We start from the raw sequence: 15,087 nt of genomic DNA, 5'->3' as shown, positions 1-15,087 counted from the left end.
GATACAATATTCTTTTAGGCAGTACGGAGTACATATCATAGAGCCAAAAGATACTGTATTTAATTCTGTTGCTAATTAAAAAGACATGTGATGCTTGAGAATCTACTCCGTAGTCAGTTGGTAATTAATAGACTTTTGAAATGACTTATAATGGAGCTAGTTTAAGTGAAATAACAACTTATATCAATTATTGATAAATTTGTAAGGAATGACATCTAAGAATATTTCGTTTGTGTGACCTGAACATCCTTGCAAGGAACAGTTTAATTAAGCTATCCATTGATATAAGCATAATTGTAGGAATTCTTCATCAACTAGCTCGCATAGCTCAGTTGGTAGAGCGCGTGACTAGTAATCACGAGGTCAGCGGTTCAAATCCGCTTGTGAGCATTTACTTTTTGTTTCTGCAGTTTTTTTACAATTACGCCTATCAATCCGATATTTCCATAATGAATTTGTTGATATCATTTTTTTGACGTGAGCTGGGTTTTCCAAGGTTAATAATGATATTCCAAGGAAGACAGAACCGTTGGAGAACAGGGCTTGGGAGACGTTCTGTCCACTACCTAGCCGTCGAACTTCTAGATAAATCATTCATGGCTTATTCCAAAATTTTGAAGTTTACACTTGTTGATTTTACGAATATTAGAAATAGAAGCCAATAAGAGTGAGAGCTAAAGCAAACGTTCGGTAAAAGTGAAGTAGACGGCATGTTAATGAATATTTTTGAAGCACTTCCTAGGTACTTTATCTTCCAGGTTGTCAAATCCATAGCTAATCTAGCCTCATTTCAACTAACAATCTATCGCCGACCCATGTAGGATCGATAGAAGTCGTCTGCAGCATTGCCCCCACCAACTCCTGGGCTAGTGTAGCCATAACCAAGGCGCGATGAGATCGACTGACCAGCCTTCTGGACAGCGGCAACCTTGACTTGCAGCTCAGAGGTGCCTTGGTCAATTACCTGCAGTTGAGATAGATGCGAGTTGAGGATTCGAACAATTTGTGAAATCTGTAAATATTGTAAGAATGGCGGTCAATCTTCCCAATTGAAGAGTTACTTACCGGCTCATCTGCCCGGTTGGTCTTGCTCAGTGTTGCCGAAGCACCGTTCACCTCCTCAATCATGCTGGTGAGATCCTTGCCCATCTCATCCAGACGCTCATTCAGGTTCTCAGCCAATTTGTAACTATGGAATCGAATTAGTTCATAGATCAATCATCAAATCTGCGTATTGAAATCTTACGTTCGCTCTCTCTCCTGGTCTGGACCTTGAAGAGCGTCACCAGGGCTGACTTGTTGTTTCGTCATCATCTCATCAACTTCCCGTTCATACCGATCCAGCCAAGAGCTAAGCTCATCCTGTTGTCCCTCAACAGAAGCTAGCTGACGCTCAACCTCCTGAGTGGCTCTCTCTGCATCAACAGTGCTACCATACAGCTTCTGGACCTTGCTTGCGTTCTCAACCAACAGACGGTCCCATTCTGCAACTTTTTCAGCCTGCTCACGGAAATCCTTCTGGTATTTGGTAAGATCTGTTGCCCATCGAGTGATAATCTCGTCCATAGTCTTGTTCTTCAAACGCGACTGAGCAGGAGGAGCAGGTCCCGTGGTGGACTGTCCTAGAGAGGGATTTGTGCCAGTAGTAGTAGTAGCACCGCCAGCCGTAGTAGTTGTAGCTGGAGCGGTAGCATTTGCAGTAGTAGTGGTAGTAGCTGGTTTAAGTGAGAGGAGAGAGGGGTTGGGTGGTAGTAGTAGTGGTAGTAGTAGAAGTAGTGGGGGCTGCAGTGGTGGCAGCAGCAGCAGGGGTAGCTGCGGTGGTTGCTGTTGATGGAGTTTTCAGAGATGGCTGAGAGGTGGCTCCAGTGGTCGCGATAGAAGCACCACCAAGGGAGGGGAAGGCAGGCTTTGCAGCTGCAGGGGTGGCTCCGGTGGAGGGAGTTAAAAAAGAGGGCGTAGCGTTTGGAGTGCTGCTGACAGCAGAGCCAAAAAGCGATTTGGGGGCGCTTGGTGTAGTTGTAGCTGGCGATGCGGCAGCTCCAGTAGTCGCGATAGAAGCGCCACCAAGGGAAGGGAAGGAAGGCTTAGCCGCTCCAAGGGGAGTGGTAGAAGAACCACCACCAAGGGTACCCAGGGAAGGGAAGGCGGGACTTGAAGCAGGAGAATTGGCTCCGGTGGGATTGTTAGAAGCACCGCCAAGGGACGGGAATGCAGGCTTTGCAGCGGCAGGGTTGGCTCCAGTGGAGGAGGGCAACGAAAAAGACGGCGTGGTGCTCTGCGTAGCGCCAGCAGCCGTACCGAACAGAGGTTTCGGGGCACTCGCAGCAGTTGTAGCCGGGGGTGCAGTGGCAGGAGTAGCAGAATTTGCGTTTCCAAAGAGACTAGGTAACTTGGATCCTGGTGGGGGACCTGCGGGTGTAGTCGAAGCATTGCCAAACATCGAAGGCGCGGAGGGTGTAGTGGATTTGTTACCAAACAAGGCGGGCGCGGAGGGTGTGGCCGAGGCATTGCCAAACAATGCAGGGGCAGATGGTGTGGTCGAGGCGTTTCCGAATAACGCAGGTCCAGAAGGACCGGGAGTTGTTGACGCTGCTGGATTTCCGAATAGACTGCCTCCCGATCCAGCTCCAGCTCCAGCTCCAAAAAGGGAGTTGGTGCCACCTGAAGTGCCAGTTGTAGTTGATGTAGCAGGCTTGGCCGGGGTCGCGGTACTTCCAAACATGGCATTTGGCTGAGAATTTGGCTGAGCGCCAAACATTGGTGATGCGGTTCCGGTGCCAGACGCAGCTCCTACATTTCCAAATAGTGCACCACCAGTAGATGATGGGGTTGTCGAAGCAGTCTGGTTAGAGCCAAAGGTACTGCCTGCAGTTCCAAAAAGAGAACCACCAGCTGGTGCTCCACTCGAAGTCGGAGTACCAGAAGCTGGAGCGCCGAAGGAAAACGACATGGCGAAGGAACACTGTGGGATCCTGCCGAATGTATCACAGGGCTCAAGTTGGCAATGCGATCGTGTCGGGGAAAAGGAAAGTCAAGCCGGAAGGAAGAGGGGGGAGATTGGAGGTGATAGAGGTGAGGGAGGGTTGGAAGTAATAATCCGCAGGAGTTTGAGATTCCAAGCGCGCTTGGTGCCTTACACTAGTGCCTGCTAAACTAGGCACCAACAGCTGATTACTCATGCCTGAGGCTACAGTGTTCTGGACTCCGGTGGATCGCAGTGAAACAACATCGTTACTCTATCCAATACACATGCCCCCAAACTAATAACTTCTGCTTTCCTTCTCCCTACTTTCTTCTCATGATCCAAGTCTAACAACACCCACAACCATGTCGGAGGTGTCGCGCGATAAACCTACATACTTAGAACCTCCAAGCAAGACTACCGAGATAGAGGACCCAGGAGCTGAAGATGGTATAAATGCCCTTCAAAAAACCCAGGAATGTCTGATTTCAAGGATCAACTAATTAATATTTTATTTTACAGCTTGCGACACCGAAGACGAACATTTCTCAGATGCCAGCGAAGGCCAGGCGCCGTCACAATTAAGCCCACACTCCCGCAGTACTTCTCCTGTCCCTCGCACGCGAGTAGAGCGGGTGGACAGCAACCCCAAGCACGGCGAATTGCCCGGGACAGAAGCTTATGAAAAGAGAAAACAAGATTCAGTTCCCGATGAAATCGAAATTGTACCAGAAGGCACGCGGAGCAGGAGTCATTCTGTGGCGGGGTTGCAGGATCAACCCTTGATACCGGGTGACTCACCAATCCCACAAACAATGGTGGAAAAAGTTGATCCTGAATCACCCAGCTATGGTGAGGTGCCGGGAACGGATGCATATGAGAAGCGTCAGGCCGATGCTGTTCCTGATGTAGTGACAAAGGCGTCAACCCCCGAGAATGAACCATCATCATCTCCTGGCCAAGTTTCCCCTGGTGCCAATAATTCCGACCAGATAATCCCGGAGACTATACTCACTAAAGTGGACACTTTACCTGCCGAAGACGACTTACTATCCCGACCGCGAGCTCATCGAAAGTCACCAAGCGATGCCGAGCCAGACGTCGTGGAAACAATCCAAGACACCCCCTTACTACAGAGCTCTCATTCTCCAAAAGAGACACTATCATTAGATGGCGCAGCTGAGCCCGAGCCCGAGCCCGAGCCCGAGCTAGTTGAAGATGACGATGACGATGATGGTTTTGGCGGTGATGACTTTGATGAATTTGTTGAAGAGCAGGACGACATGGGCGATGATGATTTTGGAGATTTTGATGACGGCTTTCAAGAACCCAGTTCAGAGATTACTGGGGATGTCTACATGGGTGGAGGCACCGTTTCTCCACGGCCTTGTGCGCCCATCTCAGCTGTGAGTACCGAAATCAACCATATAGTTATACCACCTGCTAACATTATACCTCCTCATAGCCTCCACTTACCGACTTTGAGTCATTTAAGTCCTCCTCTGAGCTAATTAGTGCTCTTCAAGGCACACTAGACAGTCTTCTCCCTGCCTCTCGGGATTTTGAATCTCTTCCACCTGTGGAGTTAATCCCAGACTCCGCAGCAATCTTTAGTACAGAGCGTTCTCTATCCCTCTGGTCCCAGCTAGTAGCACCACCACCCCTCCAACCCCAGAACTGGGTGAAGTCCCGTATTCGCAGGCTCTTCCTCGTGTCACTTGGTGTACCCGTTGACCTTGACGAAATTCTCCCCGCATCGAAGCAGAAGAAGCTCATCTTACCCTCCATTAACCTCGACAGTTCAACAAGTGCCTCAACCACCTCACAAAACCAAGCTCAAAAAACTGGTGATGTGTCCGTTGATAACACAGGGCAGGCCCCTTCTCGTTCAAAATCCACCCGCCGAGGTGCACTCCCGCCTCCGGAACTGGATCTTTCGGCCGTTCGCCGCTTGTGTGCAACTACAGATGCTGCATTAGGAGGCTGGACTGATGAAGAGCTGAAATTGCATGTACGGGAATTAGAACAGGCTGCTCTTCGTGCTAGTACAGTATTGGAGCACTGGCTTAAGCGGCGGGACGGCCTTCTTGGCGAGAAGGAAGCATTTGAAGGAGTAATTGAGAACCTTGTCAGTCATGTGCGGCGGGTGAGGAAGTGATTTTACAGGAATATATACCAAAACTTATGTAGCATTTAATATTGGGAAGCGGGAAGATATACACTAATCCCTCAAATGGTTGTCATTAGGGTCTTTATAAATCCGCTCTTCGGAGTTGGTCGAAATAGAATACTTCACAGGTTCAAATGGTGTTTAATGGGTATAGAGAATGCAATTCACAGATTGCCCATGTCATCGATTTTCGATTTGTGTTTCTCATCCGCCTCTCAAGGTGCAATTATAGTTGCACTTACCAATTATCACTTGGGCACTCATTCCACTTTAATGGTCGGATACATAAGAAGGTAACTAAATACGGTTTACAGTTAGCAATTCTTTCTAGATATGGCATCGATTTGACATTTTCCTGAATATGCTATTGCCCAAACGAGTAGTTAGGCTTCGACAAAGCCTAAGTGTGGAGGGCAAATATCCGCCACGAATCCCATCTTTGGAATTCGTACTTCTAATGGACATTTTCAATGTTTAGTCTGGGGACGTTTAAGCCCTGGTAGTACCTAGATACTTATTAAACCTCTAATATATAGTCATATACCGTCCATGGAGATGTCTGATGCAACTATAGAAGTCTTTACGTTTGACAAAAACCTCTTAAAAAGCTCCAATATCGTTTACTCAATAGTTTGTAATGCAGTTTTGCGTCAGTTAGAAAACCATATCACCGAGATCCCCTGTCCGTTATTCCAAGGTTCAAACCTGACACCTTCTTAAGCTACATCCTGAAGTATTCAATACCAGCAGCGATCAAGCTATCCATAGATATCGATGGGTGGCCTCGGGAATGTTATGATACCTAGGCGTCGAATAGCTAGATACATAGGTAATATATCCATCATTATGTCCTAGATATTTATCAACCACCTGGGCAAGTTTGGAACCTTCCAGTTTAATATCTCATCGGTAAAGACCAGGTCTAAGTCTTTTTACACTTTGATTCTAGGCATCTCATTGGCATTGGTTCTTTTTTCTGTAGAAATAACATATGAAACCTTGTAAGACGTAGTCTTAATTCTCTACTAGGGTAATATGAAATTCGATATCAATTGATTAGTTCTATATTGGTCTAGATCTCGTCAAGGCTTCCTAGGTTGCCATTCTCCATGTACAATATCCAAATAATAGCAAAAATAGTGGTACAGTCAACGCTAATGTACAATAAAAATTAAACCCCAGTAGATCGCTATGTAGGATATCAATCCCTCCGTGTCTTTGATGCTTCTCGTCCAACTGGAGGCTTCTTGTCTGTCTCTCCTGCCTTGGACCTGAATGTCTTCGAATCCAAGTGCACAATCCTCTTCTGCTGAGACTCACCGACTTTGACCAAGCCAGCCACCACCCAAACCAAGCCAATGATAAGAGTCACAAGAGCAACCACATGCACAGCCCACCAAATATGCTGCACACCAACCGGACACATCATCATCTTATAATCCCATTCGCCAGACTCAGCATTGAACCAGATCGATAGAAGACCAGCATTACCGCCGAAATCGCCCATCATTGAGCGGAGGGTCACTTCCCGAATAGATGGTGTGGCTTGGTTGTCTTCTCGGCCATTTGCTTCATCGTAGCGCCTCGCTGCCCACTGCCACCTTTGCGAAGGAGCTTGATCTTGTTCCTCGGCTGCATCTTCTTGAGTCGCAGCCTTTTCAATATAATGAACGACATCACATCCGGTGTGGTCGTGACCGGTAAGAATAAGCCCTTTCCGCCCATGCCCGCCAGCAATAGCATTCTCGTTCCCGCTCATTCCATATATCCCCTGCAGAATCCCAGAGGCACTGACATGATCACTGAGGTGGTTCTGCTCTCGAAGACCACCAGATAACCAGCGTGGCACATCATCGTCATCGTCTTCATCGTGGAAGGTGAAATAAGGACCATCAGTACAAATGCCATCCTTTTTATGTAAGGGCAAATGCGTTAGCAGAAGTGTGAAAGTAGAGCGGTCCTCTACAGGGTAGAGCCGGTGGCTGATCAAGTCATTGAGATAGGCGTAGCTGTGAGATTGGAGCTCGGGCGATAAAGCAGGAGTGTCAAAATTGAGCGTGTTCAAGTTGATCAGGTGCAGAGTGGGTGTCACTGTCCTGCTACCCGACTCCGCCTCCCCTTCAGACGTATTGACGCCCATCACGACAGGGGGATGCTGGAAACGAATATCCCAATTGGCGCGCCCGAATTCACGCTCGAAGCGTTCCATCCGCGCTTCGCTCACGTCGCCCGCATATCCGATGTCATGATTTCCAGCGACGTTTATAATACGCCTTGCCCAAGACGGGTCGGTATCTGGTCCCAGCGGCTCGAGACGCTCCTTGGTATCGACCGTACTATCTACGGCACCCGTTCGCGTAATGTCATCGTCCACACGTAGCCCACCCCGGAGGACTCGAGTCCAATATCTCTCCCCACGCCACGCAAATTCGTCATTGTCGATCCACTGGCTTCCTAGGAGATCGCCCAGAACAGTCGTGTGCGTCGGCCGCGTCCACCAGAACAGCGTCCGGTAGATGTGCGCGAGGTAGTAGTCGTTGCCGAGTAAGTCGACACGTTTCTGAACTGCACGCAGCGAGCGGGGGACGTCCTCCTTGATGAATATTTGTAGGCCACTCGTCACGTTAGAGAGGACGTCTTCGTTCAGGAGTGCAGGGGTCGTCAAATTACCCGCTGCTTCCTGGACAGCGCGCCAATGCGAGCGCATGCGCGGTAGTAGTTCGTAATCGGGGCTCGGTAGAGATGTGTCACCCTCCAATTGCGGGTCTGCGAGCACTAGAAGCCTGAATATGGCGGGTTGTTTGTGTACTGTGGAGTCCGAGTCGCGGATGTGTTGGAGGAGAGTATTGGCCACGGCATTATGTTGGATTTTCGCCAGGAAGGAGTTTTCTTCTGAGGCTTTGATTGCAGTTTGTGGTAAAGGGAATGCACAGCTATTGAAGACCGGGTATAGATATAGGTAAACGGTGGTTGTGATGCTGAGTGGGAGGAGGACCGCGAGAATGCGGGCTAGTAGTTGGCGAAGGGACATGAGGGCTAATTGGAAAAAATCATAAATGCCATGGAACAAGAATACACGGCATAACGAAAGACAAAAAGGGTAGATCTGGAGTTATGAAGTCTGTGAAATAGAACGTTGGCCCATGTCTCCTGTATCTTTAATTATCTGATTTCTTGGCCCTTTCCATATCAGTACTAGCGCGAGTAGATCTAGTATCAGTTACGTGAGGTGATTATCAGAGCCGAATCCTTGAATTTGGCTTGTCTTGTAAGATAACTACTTCATTTTACTTCACCAGAGTCTCCGTAGATTTCAAAATTCACCAATTTCACCTTAACGGCTTTATCTTAGGTATGTTTGATTGCTTTTAAATGTCGAGCAAGAGTGAATCCAATTGAAACGATAATGTGTCGAAATAACCTTGGAATAGTCGTCAGTAGGGTATATACTGTTTTCCCTTGTAAGGCTCCAGGGCTACTATCAAAGCTTCCATCTAAAATGCCTACTCGGCTACCCTCTTCAACCATCAGCTTTCGCACCACTTTCATCACCACAAATCAGGAACCTAATTCCAAAATTGGCAAGTCAATCTGTCCAAGGTTGATTGTGGTATCTGATATTACAAATCCACAGGGTCGTTGGGCTTCGAGGGAAATGGTGATCTCGACTGGTTTGGTGACATTTCACACAAGACTGGAATGGCCTTGATCCTTACCTAGGTAGAGATAGTAGAAGCATTGGAATTATTGCTGAAAGAACAAGAGACAAAAAGAGAAAGGTCCGTTATACATGCAATCTCTAATTTCGTCGAATATCGCTTGCAATATGCTAGGACCAGCTGGAGACAATGTCTCTGAGAGCACCGTGCACAAGGATGAAGTTCCGATTCGGACTCCGATGACATGGATCTGTACTTCGCCGTGTAACTGCATACCAACTTGGCGCCGGCTCCTGAGATTAAGTACGTCGATAGCGACGGGTATTGAGTTGTCGAGAACGACAAGAGTGACCAAGCAAGTATGGATCCATCAGCTGAGGCTGTATTTTATGTTCCATTTTTGGTTTTCTTTTTCTATCCAGATTATCCTGGAAAAGACATGTTATATGATCATATAATATCTCAAGACATCAGATTCAGATGTATGATTGGTATGATTGGAGCGTAGCCTACTACGTTCCTCATTACCACGCTCTACGCAGCTGAGTGAGTCTGAGCCCAGGATTTAATCTTACTGCCCTAAGCGTCCTCGTAAAAGCCGCAGTTCAAATAGAAGAAACACCACTAGCAGAGGAAATCATAGTGCGTAGAGACCTCCGGGGCTACCTACATATTTCTGAGCATAGGATGTTTTAAAATTGAGTAAAAAATAAATATTAAAGAATCTAACTAGAATTAGGATCGGTAAATCCACGAAAAAATAATAGCTCATAAGTGTAGGATGAAGGTACAACCTTCATCCCACCTTGGCATGAACAACGTACTCACTACCCACATGAAACCTTCATATCCACATAAGTAAGACGGAAATTGACCGGAGCCAAAACGAATGGAAGAGAAGTTGCAGAGGGTATATCACATCAGAACGCCAAAAAGGCCCAAGGAGGTCAAAAAGGGTCCAAGGGGGAAATAACAGAACATAAAAAGTTTCCCAAAGGGGAGGGAAAAATACAGGATAGATGACAGGGAGGTAGACACATCCTCGTACAAATTCCGAAAAGAATTGAATTAGAAAATAAGAAGAAAAAGTGGATTGCAGGGATTAATTTTTGGTCAAAGGACTTGGTAAAAGAGTCGAATGGCCTGTATCGATCTCGCCTGGACGTTTTTCCAATGATGGGTCGCTGTCGGTCAGCTCATCTGTCGCATCAACAAAAGAGACATCATCGGAAGATGGCTGCGGCATATTGAGCCCCTCAATCCGAAGACCGTGTTCGTCTTCTTCTCCCTCGAAGAATTGTTTCGGCTCCACGCTAGGTGGGACAGCCATTAGTGCCGGTGGCCGCTGGTTTGTCAAGCGTGCCTGTTTCAGACTGATGGTCTTTTGTTTGTTGGTAGTCTCCACAGCCTGAGTCAAGTCACGTTCAATGGTAGCCTTCATTAGAGCTGCCATCCACAAGCGACCTTCTTTGACATTGTCGACTTGGAAGTAGTGGGTGGTAGGCTTGGTGAACTGCACGGTACGCAGATTATTCATCTTTGGAGGGACCAATTTGAAGAAGAATGGTTTATTCCCTTCGTCATTTTTGAGCTTGTCTCCCACCTCCTCCGAGGGATTGGCGTTGTTGGCATTGGCAGGCACTGCAGTCGAACCAGTCACAGTGGCATGCAGCGTGACTATGGGGTCAGTATCCGCTCGCAACACCCGATGGGCAGTGATATCGATCAGGCCTCTTTCCTCGGTGTCATCTTCGGCGTAGTAGTATGATAGGCGGCGGCCACGTAGAACGAAAAGTCGGGGCTTCCACGTAGTCATCAGGTTGGAAGATCTCTTCTTCATCCATCCACTGTAGTCACAACCCTCGATCTGTTCAAGCGGCGTCTTCTTCTCCAGACCTCGGGTGTAGGCACTAGTATCTTTCTTGGATTTGACGGTTCGAGGGCGGACCATGAATCCTGGAGCTTCTCCAGCCTTACCAGAACCATCAGTACTATGCCGCTCTGAACTCTTGGAGGTTGCTGACGGGGTGGTTGAGCCGGTTCGAGCAGACACAGGGTCAAATCCAACGGGCGAGACGGGGGTAGAACCGTCAGCATTCTTGCCGATGACATCCGAAATGGCACGAAAGCCAACCGCTCGTCGCATCTTGGGGCCGACATTTTTCCCCTTAATCAGGCCTAGACTAGCAAAAAATCCAGACTTGGGGTCGTTGGAGGACTGGGAATCGTTGCCGATTCGCTCGGAAGAAACGCGCGTGCTCATGCTTCGCATTCTGTTCTTTGGTGGCGTAGCGCTGTAGGTCTCAGCAGCGGTAGACATATGCTTAGCATCACGGAGGGAGTCGACACTACCGATCCGAGACTGGCGCTGACCTGGGACTGGAAACGAGTCCTCTGCAAAGCTGGACCTCCGGGATTGACTGACGCTGCTACCTCTTGTCGATTTGCGTTTATGCAGAACACGTCTTCGGCGCGCTTCTGCCTCTGTACTAGAGAAGTAGCCCCGATCCAGATCCTCTGAAGTTTTGGGTTGTATCTCGGTAGTCTCGCGGGAAGCGCGCATTCCATCCGAGCCCATCGAGGTCCCAGGACGCGACGGCTGGTGCTGGGGCCCATTATTGAGCGTCCATGATCGATCAAAGGAAGGCTTCTTTTGGTGGTAGCCATTGGAAGCCATGTCGGGGAAACCACGATTATTAGTAGTAGCATCAATGGAAGAGTGTCGTCGCGAATGGTTGAATTCACGGATGGAGGCTGCGGATACTCTTCGTGGTGAATCATGCCCGAACGGTGGCGTGCGTGGAGTCACTGGGGAGGTGTTATTGCTGGTAAGCCGTGGATGCTGAACAGGAACCGCAGACACTCGGGGTGTATAGCCCACGCCAGTCTTTTCCGATACGGTAGGGATGCGCGGCAAAAAGGTTCCACCATACCCAGAACGGGACATTGACATTGATCGCTCATCATGTCCCCCGAAGCTGGAAATGGAGCCTCTCACGGATTGCGGTGGCGGTTGGATACCTTTCACTTCTTCTTGGAAAGTTTTGACCTGATGCCACGTCTTGAGCCGCTTACCCATGACGCCGAAATCGAACTCCTTCATGAACAGGAAGTCTTGGTTCATATCAAGAAGAACGTCTCCTGTAATCTCCTGCTCTTCGAAGATATCACAATGCTTCGAATCGACGCCAAGACCGCGCAAATGTTTGGCAGTCTGAGCCTGACTCCACTTCCGCACATTATTCTCCGTCATCTGATCTTCTTCCTCATCCGTTTCATCGCCATATATGTAGGAAATTCGGTGGCTGATATGGCTGCTGTATTCACTGTCGGAGTCGTTCGTAGTTTTCACATCCTGGGTCGACACGCTGTGGCGGGGGTGTTCATATCGGTGATGTGTTCGTCAATCACGCTCAAGGTCTCGTTCATCACGGGGCTATCCTCGCCGTTGAGATGGCTATCAATGGACTGACGAAAAGTTTGCTGGATATCGGCCGCGAGATTTAGGCGCGGGAGCGGTGACGATGCAGACCTTTGCTGCTTAGGAGATTCCATCATGTCAGAAGTAGTCGGCCGCGATGCCTGAGGAGTAGATTGTTCGCTACCGATCGTGACGAAGGATGAGTTGACGGGGGTTGAGGGCTCAACCGGTTCAATTTCGGACGGCGATTCAGTGGTTCCCGTATTGAGAATACCCTGCAGGGTGGTGTTAATTTGCAAAGCTCTCAGGTATTCGCGCCCCTCTGCCTTCTTGGTGAAACCTATTGAATGCGATCAGCTCTGGAAAAGGTCGGATTTGTGTGCACCACCTACCTCCTGGTAGGAGACCCTTCTGAGCCGTAGCGAGGTGTTCTCCAAGCCACCATCCATCTCCAAATTCTTCATCCAGTTCAATTAATCGAATTAAGTCACCGCGCTTCATTTGTATTTCATCGTCGCTTCGTGCTTCGTGGTCATCTGATGAGAAATTAGGCGCATTATTCCGAGAGCGAGATGTAAGAACTGGGGGTGAAAAAAAGGTTGCGCCAATCGCAACGACTGATACTTACGGATCACCACGAGATAATCGCCAGGCCGAGCATTTGACGGTGGTAACGGAGAGATCTGTGAATCGGCCATTTTCCACGAGTATTGCAGGGGACTCCCCTAATCGGCGATGACGCAGATATTGAAATAAGCCAAGTGTTGGGACAATCAGTCGCAGGACATATGGACCGATAGCCCTTGAAGGGAACAAGATCGAAGAGAATATTTTGTAAATTGGATAAGGGGAGAGAATGCTCAGGATGAAAGGGATCTAGCCTGAACAAGGGCTTTGGACTAGTGGGAGATAATTAGTTTGCGGTCGCGGGGTCCGAGAGAAGCTCAGGCGTGAGGGGAAGCTTCAAAGAATCGGGTAGATATCTCTCTCTTTCTCTCTATCTCTCGATCTCTATCTCTCTGCAGAACGTGGCAGGTGGAGATCTATTAGAAGAAAGAGGTATTTGATAGCAAGAGAGAAGGGGGATCTGGAGAATGGAGAATAGAGAATGGAGAATGGAGAATGGAGAATGGAGAATGGAGTCGATGGGTTGATCCACACAAGAAAAACGATAGAGCAGAAAGATGAAAGACCCACATATGAATTAGATGAGAAAAACAGAAATGGTAGACGGATAAGAGTAAGACGTCCAATCTCAAATCCACGGAATCTCTTGAAGAATAGAATGGAATTGTAGCGAAGGTGGTACAAACGTTATAAGGTCTATTAGCTGTAGGATTAATATTAAATTATCTAGTACAGAGTACTTGATGAGTTCGGTCTGGACGAATCCGGCCTCCAATGATCTTCAATAATTATACATATCTGTATAGTAGATCCTGGCATGAGAGAGGAATAAAATATTAAATTGAAATTAAATGGAATTATGCATGATTAGTAATTTAATATTTCTGATTTCTATTGAATTTCTAATTTCTGATTTCTATTAATTATTACGGAGTACGAGTAAATATGGAGATCAGAGTAGAAGTAGAAGTAGAGGCATAGAGAGAAATTGTTCTTTGTCTTTTTGTATTTTTGTCTCTTTGTCTCTTTGTCTGTTTGTCTCTTTGTCTGCTTTTCTTTTCTCTTAATATTATGCTTACATCATTCAATTGAAAGAGTAACTAGTTCAGTTATATCAATCAATGCCCCTCGTCAACAAGCGCTCTTTCTTTACTCTTCATTTTTCACTCTTATTTACTCCGTTCCAATTCACTATTCACTTCTTCTTCCATTCTACTTCTCTTCTTACCTGTCTTTGTAATTATTCTCAATTTATATTTATATTTTGATTCTCAATTCCTTCATCCAAATAATCCAGAGTGCAGAGTACAAGGTCGGGATTTGTCCCGAGCCTGTACGGATACCGGTTCACGTGATGCCATCAAAGAGACCTCATTCATCTCCCGAGGATATGACTGAGTCAAACACAACTGCCTCCCTTTTCCTAGGCAGCCATCGGAGGGCGTGGATGGGTAGTCCTAATCAATCTACTGCTCCTCAAACCTCTCCTCCACACACCCTCGTCAACCGTGAAAATTCCGAATCCAGGCTTATGGATCCTCCAGAAGAGGCTTTACAACTAGTATCCCCTCCTCTGAACGCTCCAACTCATATCATCAATCCTGGTCCTCCCCAAGATGATCTCTCAGCCCCTCCCTTGAAGAGAACAAAATGTCTCCGTCTTGTAAGTGTTCAAGGACTCAACTGTATCACTCCTACTGTTGACTCCATCTGAAATGGTTAAATAACTAATCACAAAAGGACTGACAAATTCAAAAAGGGTCCTGGTACATTACTTCCAATAAATACCGCTCTTCCTTCTCCAGTGCCAAGTGTGGCATCTCGTCCGAGCCCCAGCCCTCACTGTCCTACCCCTTCTACGTCGGTATTTGATGTGCCGGCAGTACAGGGCCAGCAGGAGCACGGAGGAAATGTCACTCAGTTGATGAGCCAGCCGGCAAATTCTCGGTTGGCAACTCGTGATCCTACCGCGACGGCAACCATGCCTTCGGTTGGCCTGTTGACTCCAACAACGGCTTCACCTGTCACTGGACCCTTTCCTTTTATGGAACCGGCCGTATTGGCGGTGGGTGATGAAATATGGGCCCCATGGCTGCAAAGAGTGGATTTTCTCAAGAACTTTACAACCATCAACGAATGCGACTACATTGCCAATTCCAGAGTTCGGCTCTTGCATGATGCATGCCTTTATCATGACATTTTCTACCTGGTCTTGCACCAGCTCTTCTGCCTATCGGACTCATCAGGT

At 47.7% G+C, this 15,087-nt stretch overlaps 4 protein-coding genes across 4 annotated transcripts; 1 reads left to right on the top strand and 3 right to left on the bottom strand.

Annotated features, from left to right (window-relative positions):
• Positions 1-802: 802 nt before the first annotated feature.
• On the bottom strand, positions 803-2,950 carry N7495_008378 (putative nucleoporin Nsp1; the record flags this gene model as incomplete). The annotated part of the gene is made up of 4 exons (XM_057211029.1): positions 803-1,012; positions 1,066-1,189; positions 1,247-1,622; positions 1,885-2,950. The coding sequence occupies 4 exons, from the start codon at positions 2,948-2,950 to the stop codon at positions 803-805; spliced, it is 1,776 nt and encodes a 591-aa protein (XP_057060572.1).
• A 377-nt stretch (positions 2,951-3,327) lies between these two features.
• On the top strand, positions 3,328-5,120 carry N7495_008377 (DUF5102 domain-containing protein; the record flags this gene model as incomplete). The annotated part of the gene is made up of 3 exons (XM_057211028.1): positions 3,328-3,412; positions 3,485-4,368; positions 4,428-5,120. The coding sequence occupies 3 exons, from the start codon at positions 3,328-3,330 to the stop codon at positions 5,118-5,120; spliced, it is 1,662 nt and encodes a 553-aa protein (XP_057060571.1).
• A 1,213-nt stretch (positions 5,121-6,333) lies between these two features.
• Positions 6,334-8,163, bottom strand: N7495_008376 (uncharacterized protein; the record flags this gene model as incomplete). Its single annotated transcript, XM_057211027.1, has 1 exon — positions 6,334-8,163. One exon carries the CDS (start codon positions 8,161-8,163, stop codon positions 6,334-6,336), a length of 1,830 nt encoding a protein of 609 aa, XP_057060570.1.
• Positions 8,164-9,893: 1,730 nt separating this feature from the next.
• On the bottom strand, positions 9,894-12,910 carry N7495_008375 (putative polarized growth protein (Boi2); the record flags this gene model as incomplete). Its single annotated transcript, XM_057211026.1, has 4 exons — positions 9,894-12,117; positions 12,159-12,552; positions 12,605-12,748; positions 12,841-12,910. The coding sequence occupies 4 exons, from the start codon at positions 12,908-12,910 to the stop codon at positions 9,894-9,896; spliced, it is 2,832 nt and encodes a 943-aa protein (XP_057060569.1).
• Between the last annotated feature and the right edge of the window lie 2,177 nt (positions 12,911-15,087).

The sequence above is a fragment of the Penicillium taxi genome, assembly GCF_028828555.1.
Source record: "Penicillium taxi strain IBT 34144 chromosome Unknown utg000005l_segment0_segment0, whole genome shotgun sequence".
In the NCBI taxonomy this organism is placed as follows: Eukaryota; Fungi; Ascomycota; class Eurotiomycetes; order Eurotiales; family Aspergillaceae; genus Penicillium; species Penicillium taxi.
The sequence above is the reverse complement of the archived record's forward strand: the minus strand, read 5'-3'. Positions and strand labels throughout refer to the sequence as shown.